Here is a 25,852-nt window from a genome sequence, read left to right on the forward strand (position 1 = left end):
CCAGAAGTATGCATGAACTTGTGAGGGTGCTTGCTGGTCATATGTTTGTGTAGAACAATTAAATAACCGTTTTTCAAGTACTCATCACTAAAGAAGCTTATCTCAAGCATTTCACACACAATGAACTATTTGCAGTGTAGCGTATACAAATGTGTTTCGATGTATTTATTGTGAAATGTTTTTTTCGACTCGGAAACACAAACGAACAAACATGACCAACGGATCGCTAAAAACAGTTGTAACAGTACATTCTTTAATCCCAAAAAGTGCACTTCTCTCGTGGACTCATCGGTGTTTTGAGAGTGCAGCCAAAAGCGCTGGAGAACTCCCGCATATTCATCAGTGGCACAATGCAACGCGAGCGCATTTTTGCGTAGTCTGGCTCTTCTGATTTCTTCTCAGTGCACCATTTCACGCAGTTGTTGAAGAAGAACAGCTGCTGCACTGACATGTTCAGGCCTGCTGGTGTTTCGTCCCTGTATTCGCGCACCAAGGAATCAAAAGCGTCATACGCCATCTTGGTGCCCACCAGGTCAGCCAGGTTCTCGCTGTCCAGTTCCTCGCTCAACGGTTCTTGCTGGCCACTTAAGGACAGCTGAAAATAGGGGCCATTCTTAGGAATACGCAGTTTACACAAATGCTTACCTTTAAACACTTGCCAGAATAAAACAGGCGCGTTTAGTACATGAGGAAAAGTAGTGCAAAAGCTAAGTCTTGAATGTTTCTTTTTCGCACTGGCTTTGTTGTTTGTACGTCATGTCCATATGCACTTTATGTGGATATGGACATGACGCACGTTTGGCCATGTGTGTATGCACTTTATGCTTAGACCCTAAGACTGCTTAGGCCCTAAGTTTTCGCGGCAGGCTCGGGCCTGAAGCTCCGGGCTTAGGGCTGGGCTCGGGTTTGAGGCGGTTCCGGCTCGCGTCAGGCCGGGCTTGAAGTTTGCTCAGTCCTTAAGATTTTTCCACATACGTTGTGCATACACATATGTTCCACATACTTTATCTAAAAAAACGCCTTTTTTTGTCGGGCTAGCTATTTCGAGATGTTATCAGAGAGACAAGTACTGAACACTCTTTTTCTTACTCGCATATGGGGCTACTTGATAGACTAGGCGCTTATATAGTTAATATCTCACTATTCTTTGCTTTATTAAACGCATTCGCTATTATTTTATATCCAGAATGTTATTTTGTAACCGCAGTAATAAATATAACATAAATAAATTTACATAATAAATTTATATCTATAACTTATCATCGGAAGAGCGATAACAAAGCTCTAAAGCAGAGAAATGCTTCTTAAAGTTCCGCAGTCCACTAAAACGAAAGGTATGCGCGTAATCTCGTTGCATAGGATCACTATAAAGACACTTTTTACTGTGGCTCCGTCGAGGCTCACAGTGGTCATATGACGCGACTTGGACATGTACAGCCTGTTTGTGTGCCTGCATTGTTAACGTCTGACCTTTCGTCGTGTTCCGCTAATGGTGCGAGAGCTCCATGATACTGCCGCAACATGTGTTGGAATGTGCAGGAATAGCGTAGGACCATTCGAACAACGTGTGGGGCGATGTATATTCACTTTACAATATATCTGGCTTGAAAAAAGACAGTTACGAATTCCATACTGGGTGATGTCCATTTTCCGAGAACCATATGCATACATAGCTTATTGGCGCATTTATTACCGAATTGGAAGAAACGCCGAAAACAGATCGAAACGTCTTCGTCCACCTCCTGCCAGTCCTTCCCGCGTAGACCCATCGCCACCTTCAACCGGTACATCATTGGTAGCAAGGTATACAGCAATATATTATGCAAAACAAGAACGTAGTACAAACCGCGCTTGGCATACACTGCTGAACCCTGCGAGGAGAAGCGTTCAAAGAGGAGTTTTATAGTTTTTGTTGAAGAGTGGCACGACGTTCGGGAACAAGATCAATGAAGCGATGAGCTGGACAGCTATTTCCTTCTGCAGAAATCTGCACAGACGTCCAAAACTCGGTCCAGTGGGAAAGGCCTGAGAACTACGACAACCGACGCCTTCACAATTCGCAACGCATCTTTCGAGCGCCCCTGATGCTAGCGCAAGCCGTTCAAGGAACTGTAGCGCGGCAAGATATCTGGTGCAACAGAGCATGTCTTGTTTACAGCCGGAATCTCTTAATAATTTGTCATTTTGCAGAAAACATGAGCAGACATGAACTGTAAACTTTGCCACAAAAACGTATTTCAATTCACTTTCATTTATTGATACCCGCAAGGCCAAAGGCATTGCGACAGAGGGGAGTGAGTAAAAAAATGGAAAACCAAGGAAGAAACTGAGCAAACAATAAATAACGACGCAAGTTCTTCGGCCCCATGGACTGTGTACACTAGCAGTGGTGTGATATGTAAAAATGATCCTATAACAAATTGTATTGTCGTCCTCTCGGCTGTTTATACGAATTTCGAAAAGCACACGTGGTGCACGGAGTTCGTTATAAGTTTTACCCAGGACTGGGCAGTATCGCGATACAAGAGTATCGCGATAGTATTTCAGAGATACTTTTGAGTATCTGTATTTCTGTATCGAGATACATTTGAAGAATGTATTTGTATCTCAGTAGAGAAATACATTTACCATGTATCGCCTGTATCGCGATACTATGCTGGACACGGGTATCTCGTTACATTGTTTTTTTTTGTGTCGGAAATGAGTCGAGGCGTGTTTCCAATGGGGGAATGGCGTTTTTCTTTTTTGTGCCGAGACAAGCAAAGACGCGCTGCCGGTCGCCGACAGATAGGGCGGCGATGGTTTCCGCTCAAGCACAGAATGTTCCATGTGGTAAAGCGCGCGACGCCGCAGACGGCAGAATCGCGGGGGCAGTGTTGTCGGCCTCTGCCGACGAAAGTCGCTATCTCTCAAGGTCAATGCAGCACGCCTACATTTTTTCAGGTGGGAAGCTATTACTTCGCCACCCCCCGCACGGATACCGCCTTGGAACAGGCTTTGCAATGCTTCGCATGCATTCAGTTCTCAAAGCGGCGGCATTCCAAAAGGAGTTCCCGTAGTCGCGGCGGAAGGGACTAGAAGATGACTATCTTTGACGCGCTTTCAGCCACCTCTCCAATGTCAGGGTGCGTTCCTAATTGATTACATGCGTGAAATGGTCTTTTGTGGTAGCAGGTTCCCCCACCGCGGGAGCGGACTTCGTCTGTTGCGGCTTTCTGAAATGGGTGCTGGTAGCGTCGGAGTGGTGACAGCTTCATTGAAGCCGACAGGGTCAGACGGCTTAGGATTCCGAAGGTGGGGACAGACTTCGGATTCTGAACAGTCAGAAGAACCCAAGTGAGGGCGGAAGTGTTTCGGTATCTAGATGACCTGAGAAGAGATATCGCCACGCTGCAGGGCAATCCGGCTATGAAGGCGATATTTATTCACTATAAAACGAATTTGTGCTCGCCTTCAGCGGTAGACAGATTTTTTTTCTTTCGCGAGTCTTGTGCTGAGGCTGAACTGACGCTGTTAGAAGACAGCCTATTTGAGATGCTCACACAGCAACCTTCTCAGCAAAGCAGATCATATGTGCAAAGTAAATGCATACTTTTTCTGAATTCACTCGTCTTCATTAGTGATTCGAGTGATTTGCTTAACGTGTGCTATTTCTAGCATAGCTAAGTTTGTTCGCCAAGTATGTCTATTTCGGTGTCCAATCCTTCTTACTGTTGCTGTGAAATAGTGTATTTTTATTGCAATTGATACTTGTAATTACGTCATTATTGCTAATTATGTACTTTGTCCACCCCCTCCCCTGCAATGTCCTAATGGCGCTGAGGGTACTGTAATAAATAAATAAATGAACTGAACGTTTCGATGCACTGTAACTTTATTTACAACATTACGCTGCACTAATAAGTGTCTTTGCGTAGTATGAGCATCCTTGAAATAAAAAAAAAAGTATTCCAGTGTGTGTATCGCTGTAACTGTATTCTGGAATACTTTTTTCGTCTTATTGCAAAAGTATCTCCGAAATATCCCGTTACGTTAAAAGCAAATGTATCTCAGTATCTGTATTTTAGGCTTCCAGTTCATGTATTTCGATATCTGTATTCCGGAATACTTTTGTGAGTATCTCTGCCCAGCCCTGGTTTTACCTAGGTTAGCGTACTTAAACAAAAGTAATACATTCGGCTTTTTTTAACACGAAAGTGTTTTATGCCGGAGTCCACCACGACTTAAGTGATGATTTCCGTCACGGATATGACGTAGAAAAAATATACACGATCAGATGATAAAGAAAAACGTTCCGTCAACGGGCATCGAACCCACGACCGCTCAGTCCACAACAACAGATGCCGGGCACGCTATCCACTGCGCCACGGTCACAGACTTCAGAGGCTTTATAAACGCACCTTTTATATTTACCATTCTCCCGGTCGGCGGGGTGGTGTTGCCCTCTGGGAGCGGTAAAGTAAAGTAATTCGTCATTACTGTGGCCTCCTCGATTAGCACCTGCAACGCGTTACACGTCCCTCCCATTCGGCGCGTTGTCAATAGAAGTGCAATTTTGTCAATGCCTTAACACACCGCGAGGTGGCTACCTTAGCCAAGAGTCGTAAAAGCGTCGGCCTCGCTCATCTCTCTGCGACGCGCGCCTGCCTCACCTTGCTGTAACACCACGTCCCCTGCTCACGCGCTCGCCCCTAGAATAATCGCAACCGGGCTACTGGGGCGGCACGACGCGCTTTGCGTTTCCCTCTAGTCCGGCCGTGGTGTTCAATCACATTTTAACATACCGCGGGATGGCGACCAAGTTCTGCGTCCAATATGCGACGCTCTTCTGGCTATCACACCTAGTTCTCTGATTACGCTTTTACCGTTATCTACTACACCACAAGGGTTTGTTTAAACATTTAGCTGGGACGTTAGCCGTCAAGATCAACCAACCACCGCTTAGATTAAAGCGTACTGGTTAGCGTAGCATGGGCCAAAAACGTATATTTGCTACTTAAAATGCCTTGCTGGCGATTCCATCTGCGGGCAGCACCACCTAGACAATTGGCTCGGTGCCCTGTCGGGCCCGACCTCGTTTGGGCCGGTCCGGGTGGGTGAATTTTTTTTCTAGGTGTCGGGCCGGGCTGAATTTTTTTCTCGGGCTCGGGTCGGGCCCGGGTCTCGCTTTTGCGTCACCAGGCCGGGTGCGGGTCATTAAACTTCAACGAGTTCCGGTCTTGTGTTGGGCCCGGGCCGAGAATCACGGCCAGTGCAGTACTCTACTGGCGACATTACGACATATCCATGCATGACAAGATTGATCACATCATACCGAAGATATTTTCAAGCTATTGTCGCTCAGGTGCATCAAAATTTATCGGCGTTCAACTTACGCATATGCCCCCTTTTCAATTATAATTATAGTTCCAGTACATCACGTGTCAACATTGCTTTAGCTCGTTTTTAAGGTCTAAAATTCGCTGAGAAGTTGTTCGCACGCACATGCAAGAGCACGCGGGTTTGAAACCACATTGTCCGTCCTTACTCTCGAGCGCATGCTTCCTTACGCGGTGGGCAGCACAGAAAACCGTCTGTTGCCAGTGTTGCTGGGCGGCGCCGGGCAACAGTTTCACTTTTATTGTCCGAGTCTGTCCTTCCCAATCCTGCGTTTTCGTCGCACTGCTTCAAATGATTGGGCGTGTGCTCGTGAGCGTGTGATAACTCGAAGCGAGGACGTCAGATCTATTAGGCGCCAGCATGTCGTAAAACAGTTCTGCGCTTCTCACGCCAGTGGCTTTTCAAGTAGGTACCGCGAGAGGGAATGTCTTGCAATTTACATCTTCTGTTTACGTGTCTCCGCGATGCATTCAACGTTGGTCTTACGCAGCCAGACATTGCGCTCCTCTTCAGAGTATGGTGGTGACAAAGCAAGGCGCGCCAGCACCCCTAACTATTACTGCAACACCCTCGTCGTTTCCGCCTCCCAGCACGCGCGGCTTCGATTAAAGAGGCGCGCTCTCAACTTCACCAAAACTTGGGCGCGCATGATCTTATAGTAGTTCACTGTGCTGGGGCGCTATATATTAGGCGACTGTTTTGAAAAACACCAAAATCAGTCATAATGAATGACGCCAACAGTACATTTGCGATACGTTAGCGCATGCACGATGAATTTTCGGGATTATGAGACACAAAAACCACTAATTAAAGCGTAGACATTGCAAACAAAAATTTTCCTCCGTGTGCTCCCTTAGCATTTTTGGGCAATTTTGACTGACTGCGCTACCAGTGGAGTGGGCAGAAAATTTGTTCGGGGGTTGGGGCTCGTACGTAACGATTTTGTATACACACACACGCACACAATATTATATATATATATATATATATATATATATATATATATATATATATATATATATATGTGAAAGAAAAGTAGTCACAGTGAAAAACATAACATTTATTCTGAGCTTTCGGCCGGCGACCGGCCTTTATCAAAGAATTCTTTGATAAAGGCCGGTGATTCTTTGATAAAGGCGGTCCCCGGCCGAAAGCTCGGAATAAATGTTATGTTTTTCACTGTGACTAGTTTTCTTTCATATAATAAACCAATAGCCAGGAACATTCTTTCGAAAGCTATATATATATATATATATATATATATATATATATATATACACGTAACATGAATGTGTGTCACTCTCACAAAGTTTGTGAAAAACAGATTTAGTCAAATGGATAGTTCATTTTAACTTCTCGTGGTTCGCAGCACCTCTCCGGTGAATACAATCCTGGGCACTAATTTGCAAAAGTGCGTGTCGTATAAGCAGGATTCTAGTCATACGGAAATTTTACATTTCGCTCTTAATTGCAGTGACATGGCGTTGCCGCAAGACACGTTTCCTGACAAGAAGACTCTCATATATTTCCTCTCGAGTATCTCACCTCGAGCATCAGTTCCACTAGGATCTATTATGTGGCCGCTATCCCCATGTATGATTCATATAATTACTTCAAATAAGTGCTACTATGGCTTTCGAATACAAAAACTTCATATACGACAGCTTGTATATTTATGTTAGCATCACTTGATCATTTCAGTTCATCAGTTCAGGAAGTCATGTCGCAAACATAAATTTAATACTGTAGATATAAAATATAGAAACTAATGCAGGCACTGTAAACCTGGGTATTATTTACTACGCACATGTGTGCTCCTATTTTCTCTCCCTGTTCGGAGCTCCATCTACATAATCGGCCGAGTAGAATCCACTCCATACGCTATATTTTTTTTATTCGCATGACACGCTGACTGATCAACACCTGCTGACAACGGTGATACAATAAAATATATAGATCGCGTGCATTCCTTTTTCTTACGTGCTATATTTATCATTGTTGGAACAACCTCGCCCACGAAATGTGCCCTTACTATTGCAGAAACATATAAGGAAAGCGTTACGTCTTGCCGATTTACATATATTAGCTTTGTCGTAGAAAAGCTAATGAAGTTTTAACTTCCGCAAGTGCGCACTTCAGCGCACGACTAGGTAATTTTGTTAACCAACGAGATATTTTCGTCCACTTTTCCACCAGACGTTCCTCTGAAAATACACTTTTACGCTTTTGTAACACAGCTAATAAGGTTTATTTGAAAGAAAACTATGTAAACATGTACACGGACAGCAGAACCTAAGGAGATGTTGTGCATGTAATTATAATGTTAGGTAGGCTGAAGTACCGGTGAGGGAAATCATGAGGTGTTATCTTGACCGCAAACCAGTCACTAAAACGATGAGCGGAGTGTGAAATTTCCGATGGACGCTACCTGATGCTACTTAGACGGCGCAAAGCTTTGCGAATGAGCCTCTAATGTATTTTTTTTTGTTTCCAAAGTTCCATATTTATTCCCCCGCTACGCAAGCAGACACATGAAATGGGTCAGAGTCGGTAAAAAACAAGATGTTTACATGCGGCTTAGCAATACGCAGAATGGTACGAACAATGACGAAGGCAAAAGCAACTACCACACATACATTAGAAACGATCAGTGGTTACGGCACAATGCAAGACGCGAGAAATTAACGATGGATATAAAAATTAGGACAGCGCACATTGCAATTCGCTAACAGTTCAAAAGCATACGCATAACAGTGCCTAACTGTAACAACAGTTCCAAGGTAAACAAAAGCTGGCATACAGATGGGCGACAAACGTTGATAAGTCCCAAAAGATCGAAGGAGCTGAGCAGTGCCGCAGAGCTCTGGCGATTCTTCTTGCTTCTTAAGGTGACTGCACAGCAGTTTTTCCTGGGGGCCTAGTTTTGCAGGCCACTTGAGAGCAGGTTTACCTATACTGTAGACTTTATAGCAGCCGCTGGTTTCACGTCTCTACCTCTAATAGGCGTTCAGATAAGGTTAGGCGGCCAGGTGATACTGGGCGACGCTAACTTCTTACAGGTTAAGCTTCTACGTCACACTGGACAAGACTGCTTAACAAGCCAATGCCCTGCGCTAAAGTAACCTTTCATCTCCCCAGATTGTCCACTGCCTGAGGAGGATCTCGATATGTGTCCAATCACGCGCACTTCATGGTCCCCAAACACCGCCCCATATTTTATTCCACGCGCCCCCTTTAAGCAGAGGCGAGAGTGACGGCTGAGTTGGTAACGTGACCGGCGTCTGAAGAGATTCTAAAAGGTTTACTCCGAGTGAACAGAACAATTATTAAGAGAATGACAGACGTTCCGCCATCTATGCAGGTGGCATTGTCAGTATACAATGGCAGCAAATGAACGGATATCGACCAGTCCACTAGTCGCATACGTCCTTGTAAACGTCCGGTAGGGGGCCGCGGTTGTTGCAAAACTTGCAAACCGATGGGTAAAGGCGAATGTGCCACAATTCCACGAACTTTATTTTCCCCCACCTTCGTTCACGAGTCGGTGCCGTAGCATTGCTTAGAAAGGAGCCATGCCTAGGTGTGTATAGACGCTTTGGTGGCGAAACGTCTACGCTATTTTGTTAATAATTGTTGTGGTAAGTCGGAATGGACACTTTACAGCGAAGCTGTATACCTCTCGTTAGTCTGAAACATTTGTGGCGTAAGTACAAAATTCCTATAGTGCGTGACTGCCACAGAAATTGGGCAAATCCCATTACCCATCACAGACGTTTACGATCTCATCTGTTAGGAGATACGCTTTCGTTGCGTTTTCACCTCGAACGTGGAGGAAGGGCATTCAGAGAGGTGGACAGATGAGCCAACGAACGCAGCGTAGCGAAGGAAAGAGGGAGACGAGCAAACGCGTGTATCTTTAGCAATTGAAGGCAAACGACATATCTTTCTTTGCAGTAAGGCATACAACAAAGGTGAGTATTCATTCAAATAAATCAAACCACAAAACTAGCATCACAACCGCATTATGTATGGGGCGCCTGCGAACAATGGGGACAACCTTGCATGCGTTCTGGGTAAAGATTAGGTTGGAGCTGCTTTGTACTTTGTACGTAGCCTTCAAATGACGTCAAACGGCCTCTCCTTTGCCCGCGTATGTTTGCCGCTTTCATATATAGAAGATAGAGCTGTCTAGCAACACATTCAGTTCATCCTAAGAGTGCCACAGGTAGAACATGGAAACTAAACACCAGAAGCGCAGGGTGAATACAATGCTCGACAAAAGGAACAAGTTTGTCTTGCTGGGAATGGTCTTGGAACCAATCACAGTGACCACACAGCGATTATCACTACCATTACTCTAACATAATAATAAAATATACCCCCCCCCCCCTATCAGCATGTGCGGTGTTTGATACGGTTTCGCTGGACATTCACCTTCGCAAAGCTTGATGGCAACCAATTTGTTGCATTCATGAATTCAGCCGGCTTTTGGAACAATTTTTTCGTCTGAAGAGATGTCATATGCATCCTGCACTCGTGATTTCCTCATTGAAACGGAGAGATGTCTTCCTTCCCAGCCTGCGTTAAAACGTTAGGTAGTACAATTGCTTCTTTGTTATTGGTACGTGCTCCCGCTTCTTTTCGTGCACGCACGCACGCACACACACACACACACACACACACACACACACACACACACACACACACACACACACACACACACACACACACACACACACACACACACACATATATATATATATATATATATATATATATATCTGAGGGACTGGTTGCCGTAGAAGCAGGAGAGGTGCCACTTGAAGAATACTTTGAATAAACAAACGAAGTCCGCATGAAGTGGCACCTCTGAGATATATGTATATATATATACGTAGTGAGAGAGAAGGAGACGTTAGTCGAGACAAAACGTGCGTTAGATCTACTCACAACAGACTTGCGAGATTTCCGCAAGCACAGCGCCCTCTTTGTGTATTCTTTCATGACGGCGTCCGTATCATCTGGTACGTAGCCTTCGAGGGAATGTAAGCCTCGTGGGTCCAATGCGTGCATCATCTCTCCGCCAATCATCTGGACAAAGAAAGCGTCAATGGCAATTTACAAGAAAAATTTACGCGACAACAAAGCACTATGAGGAGCTGTTGAACGAAATTGAAAAATTAGAGCGTTTTACGTATCTTTGTATGCGGAGAAAAGCGCTGACTCTTTTTTCATCCCGCCAAGTAGTGGTGATCAGGGGTCTTTTGGAGATGAAGAAGATGATCTATCCTAAGTGCCTCAACGTCATAAAACTTAGTTTGTGATGATAATTCCTTCAGTACGTAAAACAGTTGTAAAAACGCATCGGATTATTCTCGTCTAAGCACTAAATACTATATTTAGAGAATGTGAAAAAGTCGATAGCACTGCGCCATTTGTATCATGAGTACAATGCAGAGTAACTGAAATTGAAACCTTTTCGAGGGAGCGATCAGTCTAACAAGCGATCCTTCGGGTGTGGGAGGGGCTCTCCCTTTCTGCCACTGTGACGGATTCCTGTGTGGTGCCGTCACTAACTGTGTCTGGTTATCGCTTCTTTGCACTTGCACTTGTAGCCAAACGCAACTCTGCTATTTTCCAGAAGAAGCTGCAGCATGATCTCGTGACTCACCGCTACCGGTAATGTGATCTCCTGGCGCCCAGATATATATATATATATATATATATATATATATATATATATATATATATATATATATATATATATATATATATATATATATATTTATTATTTATATATATATATATGCACTGGACATTCGAAAAACTGATCGGCAGCGAAATGCGTCACAGTACACTCTCGTGTCCCACGCTGTGGAGAAATAGCAGTTGGCGATCTGACGACGGCCAGCATCTTTCTTGATTCGCTGGCTGCATCAATAGCCGTTCCTTTTCAAACGAATTTATACAATTTCATATCACACAGAGCTTGCGGGTCACCACATGCCTTTATTACGTGCCAGAAATGCAACGACTGTACAGGAGGAGTGAATCTAATGTAATGTCCACTGGCAGACTGTCCAATAAGAAGAATTTCTGTTGATTAATAATAATATCTGGGGTTCAACGACCCAAACCCACGATATAATTATCAGGGATGCCTAAATGGAGGGCTGCGGAAATTTCGACCATCTGGGGTTCTTCAGCGTGCACCTAAATCTAAGTACATGGGCCTGAAACATTTTCGCCTCCATCGAAAATGCAGCCGCCGCGGCCGGGATTCGATCCCGCGACCTTCGGGTCAGCAGTCCGCCATGACCACTAGACCACCGTGGGGGGCAATTTCGGTTGATTGATTTGCAAAGTGTATGAGAAGAACAGCCGCCCATTTTTTTAACATGAGCGCGCGAGCATCGACCTGCGAGTTGAAAAGCGCCGTATAGCGGAGCACAACGGCGAAATGATCGAGAGTACGCACGATGAGCACTCCTCTGCAGCTCTGTTCTCCTAGGCTGTTCTGGTAGCCGGACATCACCCCCGCTTCTCTTGAGCACCGTTATCGTCATCCATTTTTTTCTTTTTTTTAACGCTGCCATCATGTTAAAAGAAAAGTCAAGTGGCTGCGCGTGAGATCGATGCGTATCAGCATTGTTTTTCTTTTCTTTTTCTTGTGGTGCACACAGCACTTTCCTCAGGCAAGAATTACATAAGCCGCGGCAAGTCAGAAACAGGACAAAGGAAGTAAGGGTAGAAAATCAGGAGGGGTTGGGTCCGTTTCGTATAACAGCCTGGCAGACGAAAGCTGCACCGGACTATTCTCTGCGCGCATGAGCGTATTCTCGTTCATTTCGCCGCAGCGTTATACGGCGCTTATCGACTCGGCGTTCGACGCTCGCGCGTTCAGGTTAAAAAAAAAGTAGGCGGCTATACGCGTCACTGCGATAATTGTTACACTATTTCGCTATCATTGTTTTGTAGTGAAGTCCGTACTGCTTGTCCCTTTAGCATGTCATTCAAGCTTTATTATAATGTGCAGAAACCTACGACGCTGGTCGCTAATTTACCTATGTGCAGCGTGAAAAATGTGGCATTTCTTTCTCGTAACGCGTATCCCTGAGCGTTCTTCCTGGCGTATAAATTAAAGGGACCCTGAAACGGTTTTGACGATTTTGTACGAACACACTGAGCCGGTAGCGCAAGTCCAAAGGATCATTTACAGACCGATTTAAGCTCTGTGCGTAAACTGTGTAATTTATTACAAGGCTTTGAAGTTGCGAATCGCCACCAATCACAGCGGCTCAGCCAAACGCGTTTTCAAACCGCCCACTTCCAGTGCGCGTCGTATTGGAAGCGCGACATCACGCAGGCTGCTGACCTGATTGGATATGTCCAGTACACGTCACTGAACCTCCTGTGGCCAGCGAGCGTCGTCTGCCTGTCTTACAACGTACTCCGTGTTGACGTGAGCTGAGCGACAGTGTTTATCTCAAGGTTTCTTTTCTTGGACATAATTAATTTCCCTAGCCGTGTTGTGTACCACATATTTAGCAATTTCTAGCAATTGGTGACTTCTGAAGCTGCGACATCGTGCAATGTTCGTGAGGCATCTGACGAGCGGAATCCCTTCAGTTCGTCGCTGCAATGAGCGTCGCGCTCTCGCTATCCATTCAACGCCACCAGTGCTGGGCAGTATCGAAGATACATGTATCTTAGATACTATCTTAGATACACTTTGGGTATCTTGTATCTGTATCGCGATACGTCTCGAAAGACGAGTATCTGTATCTGTATTTCCGATACATTCGATAATGTATCGTGTATTTTAAGATACAAGATACTTCTATCGCAACACAGCCGTGCGAAACAATAATCGCTGGCCAAACTCCGCTTCTCAAGCTGGTACTGGTGCCACTAAGCGATCTGAATAAGGTGACGTTATTTTTACGCCAGAGTCGCCCAGTGAGGGTAGATCAGGAAGACAAGCACGCGGACGTCTACGCCCAGCCCACGTACCTTTTGTTTTCTCGATTTCTTTCTTTTTAGTTGCTCCAATGCCGCTACACTTGCTCATAGCCACTGTCCTGCGCCGCGTACTCCACTGCGTGCGGCGTCTATCGCGCAAATTCTGATGTTGTTACAGTGTCGTTATTGCAGATTCTTTTGCGTCTTGATCCGTAACGAAATGTGATGCGTGCAAGAATGGGGTTGCTTTGCGTCGCGTGGATTTTACATATTAGCGATTTAAAAGATCTCGAGGTATAAGTTTGACTTGCATGCAATGAATTAACTTATATGCAAATAAGATTGTAAAAACTTTAGCACCACAGGCACTGATGCTAGATCTAATAGAGCAAGCGTTTACCTAACAGAAAATATCTTGGCGTACGGTATTTTCACTTCCATCTGCATTTATTCAAAGAATTTATGAAATCATGGTTTGATTATTAGCACAAGGCACAAGTGCTTTCTTAGCTGTAATTTTGCGTCACATACATTACCTAGGTCTCTGCACTGTTTTTCCGGTCTGGTCACTGCAGTATGTCTTTTTGTAACGCGCTCCCAAAAAAAGATTGCTGCTTTATTCTTCTAACTGTCTGCTTTATTTCTACTACTGTTTACACATTTACACGTTGCCAAGGCGATTTTGAAAACAAATATATTATTATGTGGGCGTGCCTTGAGTATACAGTACAAAATATTCTACTTACCGCTTAAGAAAATAGTGAAATTGAGTTTGCCTTATAAAAATGAAAGAGCCATCTTAAAGATGTTAGGAAGGGGATTCGAGAAACGTTGTTTTACTGAATGCTCCGTTTTACTCATGAGCGTCCCAACGAGCCGTTTCAGGCAATTTTCCATAGGCACTGAATTTCACATTGTCTCAACCAAGCCCTTAGCCGGGGGGGGGGGGGGCGGCTAGGTTTTCAGCAAGTGCCCACCCCCCCCGAAAAAATTTTTGGCTACGGGCCTGGTCTCAACAGGTAAGTTGACGATACTTCGTGATCATAGCTGTTAAGGGCGCCGTCTGTATCGTGTTTCTGTACTCATTCAATGTGAATGTTTGATAAACAACCACCTCTTATTTACTTATATTTTTTTCCGGTTTAGGCCTTCTTAAATATTTTTCTTATTACTAATCGCTACGTAAAGGGAGCTATAAGCGGCAATAGCGCGAATAGCGGCGGTGTCCTGCGATGCTTCGTGCAGCTACGCAATACGTCTGAGACATTCCTGTGTTGCACATGTTCTCTCGTTCAAGAAAAATTGCAAAAAAATTGCACGTTAGTGAGTATATCAACAAAGAATCCCTTACGCCAGCAGCTAAGTAGAACATGGAAATTTATTGCAGGTTTACGTCATCTACATATACAACAGGGGTCTCAAACTCAGCTTATAGCCGGCGGGCCGCAGTCGCGAAATTTAGCTCCAAAGGCCCGGGGACAGTGAAGATGGTGGGGTCGGAGAGAGTTTGAACAAAATGACGTTGCCATTTGAAAGGAGGCCTTTGACATATCTCATATATAGGTCATTTCTGAAGGGCATTTTGAGTCCGGATTCTAGAAACAACGATACGGATGTACATAACGAGTGAAATCTGGACGCGGATTGAAATATAGAGTTTTTGTTCCACGGTTATGTTTCAGCACATGGTGACCACGTGTTCCTCACGAAGGAAATGCTTGATACCAGTCATGTCTGTGTAGCTCACTAACATACTTATTTAGAAAACAAAAACAAATGGAACGGAGACGATCATGTGTGCCGGCCGGGCCGCTAGCGAACGGTCGCAAGCCCCGTATACACCATGCGTTCCCCGCGCCACTCCCCCCCCCCCCCCCCCCTCCCAGGAAGAAAAAAAGTCGCTATTAGAGTTGTTGCTGCTGTACACCTGTCCGGATATACGGTATTGTGCAAATTGTCTTTTACGGACAAGGTAAAAGTCCACACCGGTATTTGCGCCGTCGTGCGAAGGCTTCTTATTGACGTTATTGTGATTACATGGCAACCCGCTAGCTGGTCGCCAAGTTGAGCAGCGACTCCCATCAATTACAAAAATGACAAGCAAGAACCGCTGTCAGCGAAGTGTATAAAGAGTTGTCCTGTGAGCAAGCTAAAACAAGCCCCAATAAGTTGTTTTGGAAGGAAACTAATGTACTTTGAGCAAGAAGGGCAAAACTTTTGAGATACTAACAGACATTTCATGCAAGTGAAACTAAATAGGTCACAGTTCAGAAATTTTCAAGGAGACGTCTTTGTGTATAGGCGTTTGCTGCTACATTGTATGGATCTATAATAACATATTTGAGAATGTATCGAAGTATCTTAAGATACAATTGCCAAGTATCGTATCGGATACAATTAGTGCGGCAGTATCTTGTATCTGTATCTCCAATACTTTTTGCCTGAGTATCTTGTATCGTATCGCGATACAATTTCAAAGTATCTTTGCCCAGCCCTGAACGCCACGATCCACGTTTTTGTGGCTGTAACTTCACCCCTGAAGACACAACCACATTGCCCGAGCTTACGCTTATCGGTGATCGTTCTTGAATTATTTTTGCTTGTCCGCATGCTTTTGCAGATTGTCGCCGTACAGGAGAATAAAATAAGATTTGCTGGTAGTGTGGCGGCACCTGTCGGAGCAGATATCAACCACTCCGCGAGCTTCGTCTTTGTTGGGCCTCCGAGATTGCGCACAACCCGTCGGCGCACAATATCTGAGGCCATGACTGGGCGAAGCTCAAACCGTCGAGTGCGCTCATGAGAGCGCTGCGATCGCCGGCGATGTCAGGGTGTCTGTGAATTGAGGGTGCAAGGCAGTGGTGAGGAGGAGGGTATAGATATAAATTCCGTAGCGGCCTTGGTAGACAGTGCGTCGCTTATTTTTTTGCGAATGATTTGGGGATGCCCCTGCCTAAACGCTGACAAAACTTCAAAAAACCGTTTCAGGGTCCTTTTAACACTCTCAAACATATATAATATTTTTGTACTACTGCTGTAATCCAGCGGAACAGATGCTCAAGGAATGATTAGGTGGAAAGAAGCACAGCAGGGATGACACGTAATAAAAAGGGAAGGCTGTGTGCGTACCGTTCCAAGCCCACCATAGTTCAGTGCGAGTACCCCATATGGATACATGAATGGACGAAGCATGGATGTTGTCGGTACAATGATATCGTTGAGGGCGCCTGTATAAAATGGGATGTAACCAGTGTCGTCGAACAGCGGGGTCTTCGTGTCCATCCACATATACTGTGTAGAGAGACCCAGAGCCTTTATCCAGGTCGGGAACAGTTGGTCTAGGTCCAGCGGTGCATCCGGGTAGGGTTCTGAGTGAAAGGATTAACAAATAATTTACAGATAGCGAACAAGGAAACCGTACTGTTTCCCGAACGGTAAGACATTCTTTTGCCTTAGAGTAACCGTGTGTTTCATTCGTGGCGTGATGCCTGATCACACAAGCTTTCATCGAACTGTTCACGGTGTGACCACTTCCTAGAAGAAGAGTCAAAATTATCGACTCCACAGGTAGCTGTGAAGACGTGAATAAATAAATTTTTATATCCATATTTATTGTCTATTGAACATTCGTCAGCTGGGCAACTTGAACCGAGAGGAGCTCATTCTTATTCACAGAAAAAAAAATTGGTGTAGGCCTTGATGTAGACCTAAATCGCACGCTAAATGCATCACCAGTAACATGAAATACGAGAAAGTGATTAGTGTGTTATGATTGGATTAGGATGCACTGATGCCCGCGCAGCGTCTTCGAGGGTGGAGACACATTTTGACCCACCCCGCGCCGCCGTTTGTTCACGGGAAAACATATTGTCTATAAAGTGCCAGGCGGAGTGCAGTGGCTAGCGCGGGGACGGTGCTACAAACGCGTTAGTGTTCATGTTATTAGATCAATCCTGGGACCGCTATGACAGGCTTCTGTGTGCCATTGTTTACTGTTTCACATGCGAAAGGCCAACGTTTGTTTCGCTTCACTCGTAACAGCGAGCGAAGAAAAAAATGGGAGGTGCAACTGAAACTCGACCGCTGACATCCGATAGACGGCGCCTAAATATGCGAGGTTAGTTGTTGACTTGGAAGTAACATATGCACGTCTATTTTTGATCGCTGGCCATGACCATTTTTTGAACAAATTTGTGAACAAATTAAATATTTTTCTTGCAATAGCTGCATAACATAATCATTGTGTGAAGCTGCTACTGCAGAGGGCCTGTTCAGCTTTTTGTTAGGCCTTCCAGAGTGAACAGAAACTTGGCTCAGCTTGCCTATGCCCGCATAAGTCAATTTGAGCTTAGATACACCTAGCTGGCACAAGCTAATTATAGTTCAGGCTAATTAAGCTCAGTCAAACCAATCAACACTATTTGATACCAATCAAAACTGATCGATGCTAATCAATCCCAATGAGGCCGCCGGAATAAGCCTAGAAAAGCCTAGTTAAGCCAGACTACCCCTGCCTGATTAAGATTGCACAAGCCAATAAACACAAGTCAATACCAATCAATACTTGTCGATACCAATTAAGGTGTATTCGCCGGATTAGTGTGGAGTATGTCGGTTTACGCTAATCCGGACCAAGATAAGGTGGCCTAGTCATGACGTAGGACTGGATTTGAAGTAGATAAAATACATCTAGAATCCAAGTTAATCTGGATTAGGCTAATCCGGATTAAGCTAATTTTGAACCAGGTCTTTTTGAATAAAGTGAGAATGCTTACCCAGTTCGGTGCCTGTTTATAGTCACATTAAGTCAGTCCAGATGATCGCTGATTAAGCTAATTCTGATGAAGACAAATTTTAGTAGGTTGAGAGTGCCTAGCCAGTTGGATGAATGAATATGTCCGCTTAAACAAATCCGGATTAAGCTGGATTAAGCTTGTCCCGAGCAAGGCAGTTTTGAGTAAGTTGATATTGCCTCGGCAGTTTAATGGCTGAGTATGGCCAGATTAAGCCAGTCTGGATTAGCTCGGATTAAACTAATCGACTCGAGGAACGCATCACTGACAAAGCCGCGTGAATGTTGACACTCACTCGATCCCACGAAAACTAGGCGAAGCTCAGACATACTACGCGCACCATGACCGTGCCTTGTTTGTCATGACGCACTTAACATACATGAGATAATTTTCATGTTAAGGCCAGTCAGTTATGTTCATCATACGCTTTTGTCATGCCATACCAGTTTTGGTGTAGATGAAATAATTAGAATGGTCACTAGAGCGCCATGAGTGGGTCATGTGTCGTGACGCACGTGGGATGCTTGAGGTGATTTTCATGTTATGGTCAGTTATTTATGTTCGCCACGCAGTCTTGTCATGTCATGCTAATTTTGGTATATATCAAGTTAATAAACCGGCCGCTAGAGCACACATGACGGGGTAGTGTATGTCATGACGTACATGACGTGCTTGAGAAGATTTTCACGCCATGAGCAGTCATTTATCTTCATCGTACGCTTTAGTCATTATGACGTTACAGTGACCTAACGAAACGTCACATGATGACGTCATCACATCGCATCGCAACTTGGTCAAAGGTGGTCCGATCACGGAGGCAATGCAAAATCAGTTGTGGTGCCTCAGATCTTATAAGCAGTGCAGGACCACATTAGGTGCAGCCAGCTTTCGAAGGGTGGCCGGACAGCATCAATACACATGCTCAGAGGAAAAAGAAGATGGCTTTCGCGTTCGAGTTGTCTTGACTGAATGCTTGTGGGAGCCTGTGAGTTTTTTTAGCTCGCTCGTTCCTTGGGGCTGTTTGATGAATTCTGCGCATTTCCCCACTTGTTCAAAGAACCAAGTGCACATTGTGAGAGCAAGGTGCACATGCAAGGCTGGGCGCCCAGGATGGTGTAAGCACGCCACCACCTTGGCTATGTTTGTCAACAAGTGCGAGCCCACCTCCTGCACAGACCTACCGTGCTCCTGGCTCTGGCATTCGCCGTGTCCCGTTCCAGATATAAACATTTTTAACGCTTCGTCGTAGGGTCACGCCGTAGCCTTCCCCATAGCACGCAGCAAAAAGTATAGGAACATATAGGCAGAACGCCGGGCTATCGAGCCTCTCACATCATCCACCAAGAAGTGGGCACTGCATAAGCGGTTTCGGTGCTTGACAAGCTGCCGAAGACCTCCATAGGGGCTAAAAAAGGCAGAGTACATGACCACGACGAACAAATATGCGCCATAATAACAAGAATTTATAAAATGAAGAGCGCCTGTTTATCTCGCACGTTGCACCGCCTTCATCCAACGCTCTCATCGCTCGTTTCATATAATTTTATGTTTGACACCTTACCGGCGGCGTATATGTAGCTGTTCTGACTGCCATACACGCCGCAATAGCGCAGTTAGGCTCCTGCTTCACCGCGAATTAGCTGCGTCCTTTCGAGCTGCTGCAGTTCCTCCCGTACGCACCCGCTCTAAGCCGCGACTGATTAGCAGCGCGCCGCACTGCGAACGGTGCCACTCGTTCAGTCAAAGCTGCAGCGCACTAGGCGTATAGAACCGTAGTGCTTTAGAGCGCGTTGAACACGAGGCTGAACCAAACCCGTACATTTGCTGGGTTCTTGACCTTGATCAAAGCGCAAGATTGGTACGTGCTAAGCGATTGTCGCGATAAGTGAACCGCGAAGCTATGTTTCATGCCTATGTAATTGCAGTCGAAGTTCAAACTGATTGAGAAAAATGTTGCCAATTGTGCTCAATATTTTAAGTCAACTCTAGTAACAGCACAGGCCTTTTTCCCAAGGTTGGTCGAGATTGAAAGAAAGCATGCTTCGCAATGGCTCCAGAACGAAAATAGTGATACGTGCTTACAATGGCCTGCGTATGATCCCCAAATTTCGGAGGCTGAAGGTGGCAAGTGAATAGTTATTTTAGTGCAACATCAGGGCTCCGCTGCCGCCAATATTAGAAACGTCCATGATAATAACGCTGTGCATTCAAGAATGACAAGAGACGCCATATTGAGAAAAGGAACGGGGCAAACTGGGTGCCCCGTTTTATGCACAAGGGGAGCGCCTGCAACCCCCCCCCCCCTCTGGGTTACACGGTTGTGTATGTGGTGCCTTATAGACGTCTATACTTAAGGATGCTCTCGCACGTTGCACCGCCTTCATCCAACGCTCTCATCGCTCGTTTCATATAATTTTATGTTTGACACCTTACCGGCGGCGTATATGTAGCTGTTCTGACTGCCATACACGCCGCAATAGCGCAGTTAGGCTCCTGCTTCACCGCGAATTAGCTGCGTCCTTTCGAGCTGCTGCAGTTCCTCCCGTACGCACCCGCTCTAAGCCGCGACTGATTAGCAGCGCGCCGCACTGCGAACGGTGCCACTCGTTCAGTCAAAGCTGCAGCGCACTAGGCGTATAGAACCGTAGTGCTTTAGAGCGCGTTGAACACGAGGCTGAACCAAACCCGTACATTTGCTGGGTTCTTGACCTTGATCAAAGCGCAAGATTGGTACGTGCTAAGCGATTGTCGCGATAAGTGAACCGCGAAGCTATGTTTCATGCCTATGTAATTGCAGTCGAAGTTCAAACTGATTGAGAAAAATGTCGCGAATCGTGCTCAATATTTTAAGCCAACTCTAGTAACAGCACAGGCCTTTTTCCCAAGGTTGGTCGAGATTGAAAGAAACCATGCTTCGCAATGGCTCCAGAACGAAAATAGTGATACGTGCTTACAATGGCCTGCGTATGATCCCCAAATTTCGGAGGCTGAAGGTGACAAGTGAATAGTTATTTTAGTGCAACATCAGGGCTCCGCTGCCTCCAATATTGGAAACGTCCATGATAATAACGCTGTGCATTCAAGAATGACAAGAGACGCCATATTGAGAAAAGGAACGGGGCAAAGTGGGTGCCCCGTTTTATGCACAAGGGGAGCGCCTGCACCTCCCCCCCCCTGGGTTACACGGTTGTGTATGTGGTGCCTATAGACGTCTATACTTTGGATACTTACTGTAGAGTTCTTCGACGAAGTCGGGCTCTAAGTGCCGCCCGGGACTTCCCACGTAGGACACCATGTCCCTAATCTTCTTTATAGCAGCTTGTCGGAATTCGCTGCTGAGCCAGGTTGAATATCGCAGGGCCCTCACATAGGAATTGCGGATTTCGTCCACCATGTTCTTTGCTTCTCCTACCATGTACGGTTGGATCTCTGTTCAGGAAATCATCATGCAAGCAAACCGTTTCAGACACACCGTTTTTGAATATAATATGGCACATTATTATGTGGTATTACTTAAGTGTTTTGTGGTCTTTCTTTGTTTTCTTCTATATTGCGCTAACGTGATTTATAGGGTAGCGTTGGACAATTTGAGAATGATATTCACCCTATCAGGAAAAAAAAAAGAAAGACTAGTCAAAGCAAGGTCTATGCGACATAATCACGCAGATGCCTAGTTGTCAGCTGTCCAGGTAACATTGTGTTCAGGCTACTGGATTTCTATGATGTCTCTGGCAGCAGCCAGCCGGCATATATCACAATCATTACTTCGTTCTATTACCCAGAAAAATTGAAATTTTGGTACATGCTTTTGCAAAGATAAACGACTTTCTGTTCATCTTTTAGTAACCAGTCAGGCAAAGAGAAATGTGAATATTAAGATACTAACCAATCGAACTACTGGAACAACCCTGACAATGTTGGAGACATATGATGCTTGATGGGTTTATTGAAGAGTCCGTTTTGTTGTTATACCACATGGTGAAGTAGCGCACTTTTGACGAGGACAAAGCGGACAAGAAAGACACGACACTCGTTACTGTTATGCGCACGGTTTGTAACTGTCTATGATCCCTACCGCTGTCTCTAAAGCTGAGAAAAAAATAAATCATGATATTTTGCTTCTACTAACGTTTCGGCAGAAACTTGGAGGCTAACAAAGAAAGTGGATGCAGTTGAGCGCCACGAAGCATGCGATGAAATTATAGGCGTTCCATTAGAAGATAAGCAGACAGCTAAATTGATCAGTGAACAAGGAGGGGTATTCTTCATCCTCTTTTTAAAGCGAAAGCTTTACTGGCCTCTTCGAGCGACTCTCGCCGTGCATATCCGCTTGCCCTTAAAGTAAGAACGAATACCGCGTGACAAGCCGCGTCCGCCGCCGCCGCTGCTTTGACCGCTGCTAGGATGACAAACGCTGCCTCGCCGGCCTCGCCAGCCATGTGCACGTGATTAACCACGTGACTCGCCACTCTCTCTGCCACGTCGGATCGACAGACGAGTGCTTCATGTTCAGGCACTGTGATGGCACAGTGCCTGAACTGAAGCACTCGTCGCAATTGAAGCAATGGAAGGAGGCAGCGAGGACGCTGGTCTATCTGTGCCGAAGTTGTCTGCGTGGTTTCAGCGGGGAAAGGGGCAAGCTGCGTCGGGCCATCTTGCGGATGTCGCTCGGCTTGCTAATGAGTTGAAGCGAAAGCGTGAGTACCAGAGCGCAAAGTTGCGGGCTGAAACGAGTTATGAACAGGAACATCAGCGAGCGAAACGTCGAGAGAAGGATGCAGAAAGATGAAAGCGGCGATCTTTAGGGGCGGCAGTGGACTGCTTGCGTTCGATTTCGCCGACGGCTTCGGAAACGGACGACAGGACGGTACTGAGTGCTCGCAATACAGCACGTTCGACTAGCCACATCGTTCGGTTGGCAAACTGTGCTTCGGCTACGGGAGTAAACTAGCATAACCAAGTGTAGCAAGATTCCCCTTGCAGAACCTAGCCTAGCCTAGATAAGCTGCCTCCAATTTTTTTTTTTTCATTAAAGGGACCGACAGTCAATTTTCATAGCACCTGTTTTCTTTAGCGCAACGGAATGCTTACTGGTCTGAATGTCCAGTAACGGAATGGTAACGCAGGTGTGATGTGCCACGATTCCGATGAAAAGACGTCGAAGCGCGTCGAAAACACGCAAGCACGCGCACTTGAATAAGAGCAGCTCGGCCATCTAGGTGATACCTTCCTGCAGGTGCCCGCGTAGCGCGAGCAAGTGAAGGCCACGTTGCCTAGACAGACGGAGCAGATGCTGAATAGGAGAAGACGCTTTGGCCTGGTCAGGCGTTAACGTTGAGAGGCTAACATTGTCGGAGGGTCCTGAACGAGCGTTTACGTCCAGCGACCTTGCAACGACACGTCATTTGCTCCTCTGGACCACCGGACACAGAACTTGCGACAGCCCGCCTGGCCCTTCTCGTATAAGAGTATTGTCACGTGGTCGTGACGTCGACGAAGACAGCAGTCGGCGTTTGCGGGATGAAACTGTTTATTTGGCCGAACTTGTGGCCGGGAAAATGAGAACTATAACTACAGCAATACACGCTGTACAATGATAGCGGCGAACAGGGCGTCGTCCGTCGATCAACTGACAAGCGGTCACGCGTGTCTGCTTTTATACAGGCGCTATCGAACTTTCCAGCAATATCGCTGGTGGCGGCGTAATTCTCTAGACAAAGCTGGAACATTCGCGTGCGGGGCGCAATCTTAACAAACTGATCTACTACGATCGCGACGCTTCTAGAACATTACTTCGCGGACAGCGTCGAGCGTGATAACCGTTCCTGCCGGTCAAACTGAATACATCAAACAAGACAAGAAGTGGGCGTGGCATTGCCCCCCTCTGAAAAAAAGCATCGTCCCGATGCTTGTGAAAGAACAAAGAAGAGAGAAAAAAAACAAGTGCATACATAAATACATTACAATAACAATGGAAAAGTAGAGTCCCCAGGTTCGCTAACGCGCAAAAAACGGCTTAAGGCGCACGACATGGACGACTTCAGGTCGTGCGCGGCGTCGCTGAGAGTTCGCAATGCCGTCCGGGATGACCTCGTAGTCAAGAGCGCCGAGGCGTCGAAGAACCTTGTATGGCCCGAAATATCGCCGAAGGAGTTTTTCGCTAAGCCCACGTCGGCGTATCGGCGTCCAGACCCAAACACGGTCGCCGGGCTGGTATTCCACGAAGCGTCGTCGAAGATTGTAGCGACGGCTGTCGGTGTACTGCTGGGACTTGATGCGCAGGCGGGCGAGCTGTCGAGCTTCTTCGGCACGTTGTAAGTAGGTGGTCACGTCGATGTTTTCCTCGTCGGTCACGTTTGGTAACATGGCGTCGAGCGTCGTTGCCGGGCTCCGTCCGTAGACCAACTTGTACGGCGTCATCTGCGTCGTTTCTTGCACAGCGGTGTTGTATGCGAAGGTCACGTACGGAAGGATGGCATCCCACGTCTTGTGCTCGACGTCAACGTACATGGCCAGCATGTCGGCGATGGTCTTATTTAGCCCTCGGTGAGGCCATTGGTTTGAGGGTGGTCAGGCAGTGGTCCGGCGGTGGCTTGTCTGGCTGTACCTCAAGATCGCTGAGTTAGCTCCGCTGTAAACGCCGTACCTCTGTCAGTGATGAGGACCTCTGGGGCGCCATGACGCAGAACGATGTCTTCAACAAAGAACTTCGCTACCTCGCCAGCACTGCCTCTAGGTAGGGCCCTTGTTTCGGCGTAGCGGGTCAGGGTAGTCGGTAGCTACGACGATCCACTTATTACCGCTAGTCGGACGTTGGGAACGGCCCCAGGAGGTCCATCCCGATCTGCTGGAACGGTCGCCGAGGTGGCTCGATCGGCTGAAGAAAGCCCGCTGGTCTTGTTGGCGGTGTCTTGCGTCGCTGACAGTCTCGGCATGTCCTTACGTAGCGAGTGACGTCGGCGGCAAGGCGCGGCCAGTAGTACTTTTCCCTGTACTCTTGCCAGCGTTCGGGAAACACCGAGGTGTCCTGCTGTCGGGTCGTCGTGCAGGGGCCTCGAGGACTTCTGGCCGCCATTCTGGAGGCACCACGAGAAGGTATTTGGCTCGATGTGGCGAGAAGTTCTTCTTTTGGAGAACACCGTTGCGCAAGAAAAACGACGCCAGTGCTCGCTTGAACACTATCGGAACCGACGGCGTTCTTGCCCTCGAGGTATTCCATAAGGCCTCTGAGTTCCGGGTCGGATCGCTGTTGTTCAGCGAAATCGTCGGCACTTATGGTTCCAAGAAGTAGTCATCATCCTGGTCGTCTTGCGGCGGCGGGTCCACGGGGGCACGAGACAGGCAGTCGGCGTCAGAGTGTTTTCTTCCGGACTTGTAAACGACGTGAATGTCGAATTCTTGCAGTCGTAGGCTCCACCGTGCGAGGCGACCGGAAGGGTCCTTCAAGCTAGCTAGCCAACACAAGGCGTGGTGGTCGCTCACAACTTTGAAGGGCCGGCCGTAGAGGTAGGGGCGAAACTTCGATGTAGCCCAGATGATGGCCAGGCACTCCTTTTCCGTTGTCGAATAGTTGATTTCTGCCTTTGATAGCGACCGGCTAGCATAACTGATGACCCTCTCCAGCCCGTCAGTCTTCTGCACGAGGAACGGCGCCGAGTCCTAGGCTGCTTGCGTCGGTGTGTATTTCCGTATCGGCGTCTTCGTCGAAATGTGCTAGT

General features: G+C 46.4%; 1 protein-coding gene across 1 annotated transcript; it reads right to left on the reverse strand.

Moving 5' to 3' along the window:
- Window positions 1-253: 253 nt before the first annotated feature.
- Window positions 254-21,549, reverse strand: LOC119391427 (neprilysin-1-like). The gene is made up of 4 exons (XM_049415282.1): window positions 21,366-21,549; window positions 16,471-16,709; window positions 10,330-10,470; window positions 254-595 (listed from the first exon to the last, which is right to left on the reverse strand). Exons 1-4 carry the CDS (start codon window positions 21,547-21,549, stop codon window positions 254-256), a joined length of 906 nt encoding a protein of 301 aa, XP_049271239.1.
- Window positions 21,550-25,852: the final 4,303 nt, after the last annotated feature.

Source organism: Rhipicephalus sanguineus, chromosome 4 (genome assembly GCF_013339695.2).
Source record: "Rhipicephalus sanguineus isolate Rsan-2018 chromosome 4, BIME_Rsan_1.4, whole genome shotgun sequence".
NCBI classification, from domain to species: Eukaryota; Metazoa; Arthropoda; class Arachnida; order Ixodida; family Ixodidae; genus Rhipicephalus; species Rhipicephalus sanguineus.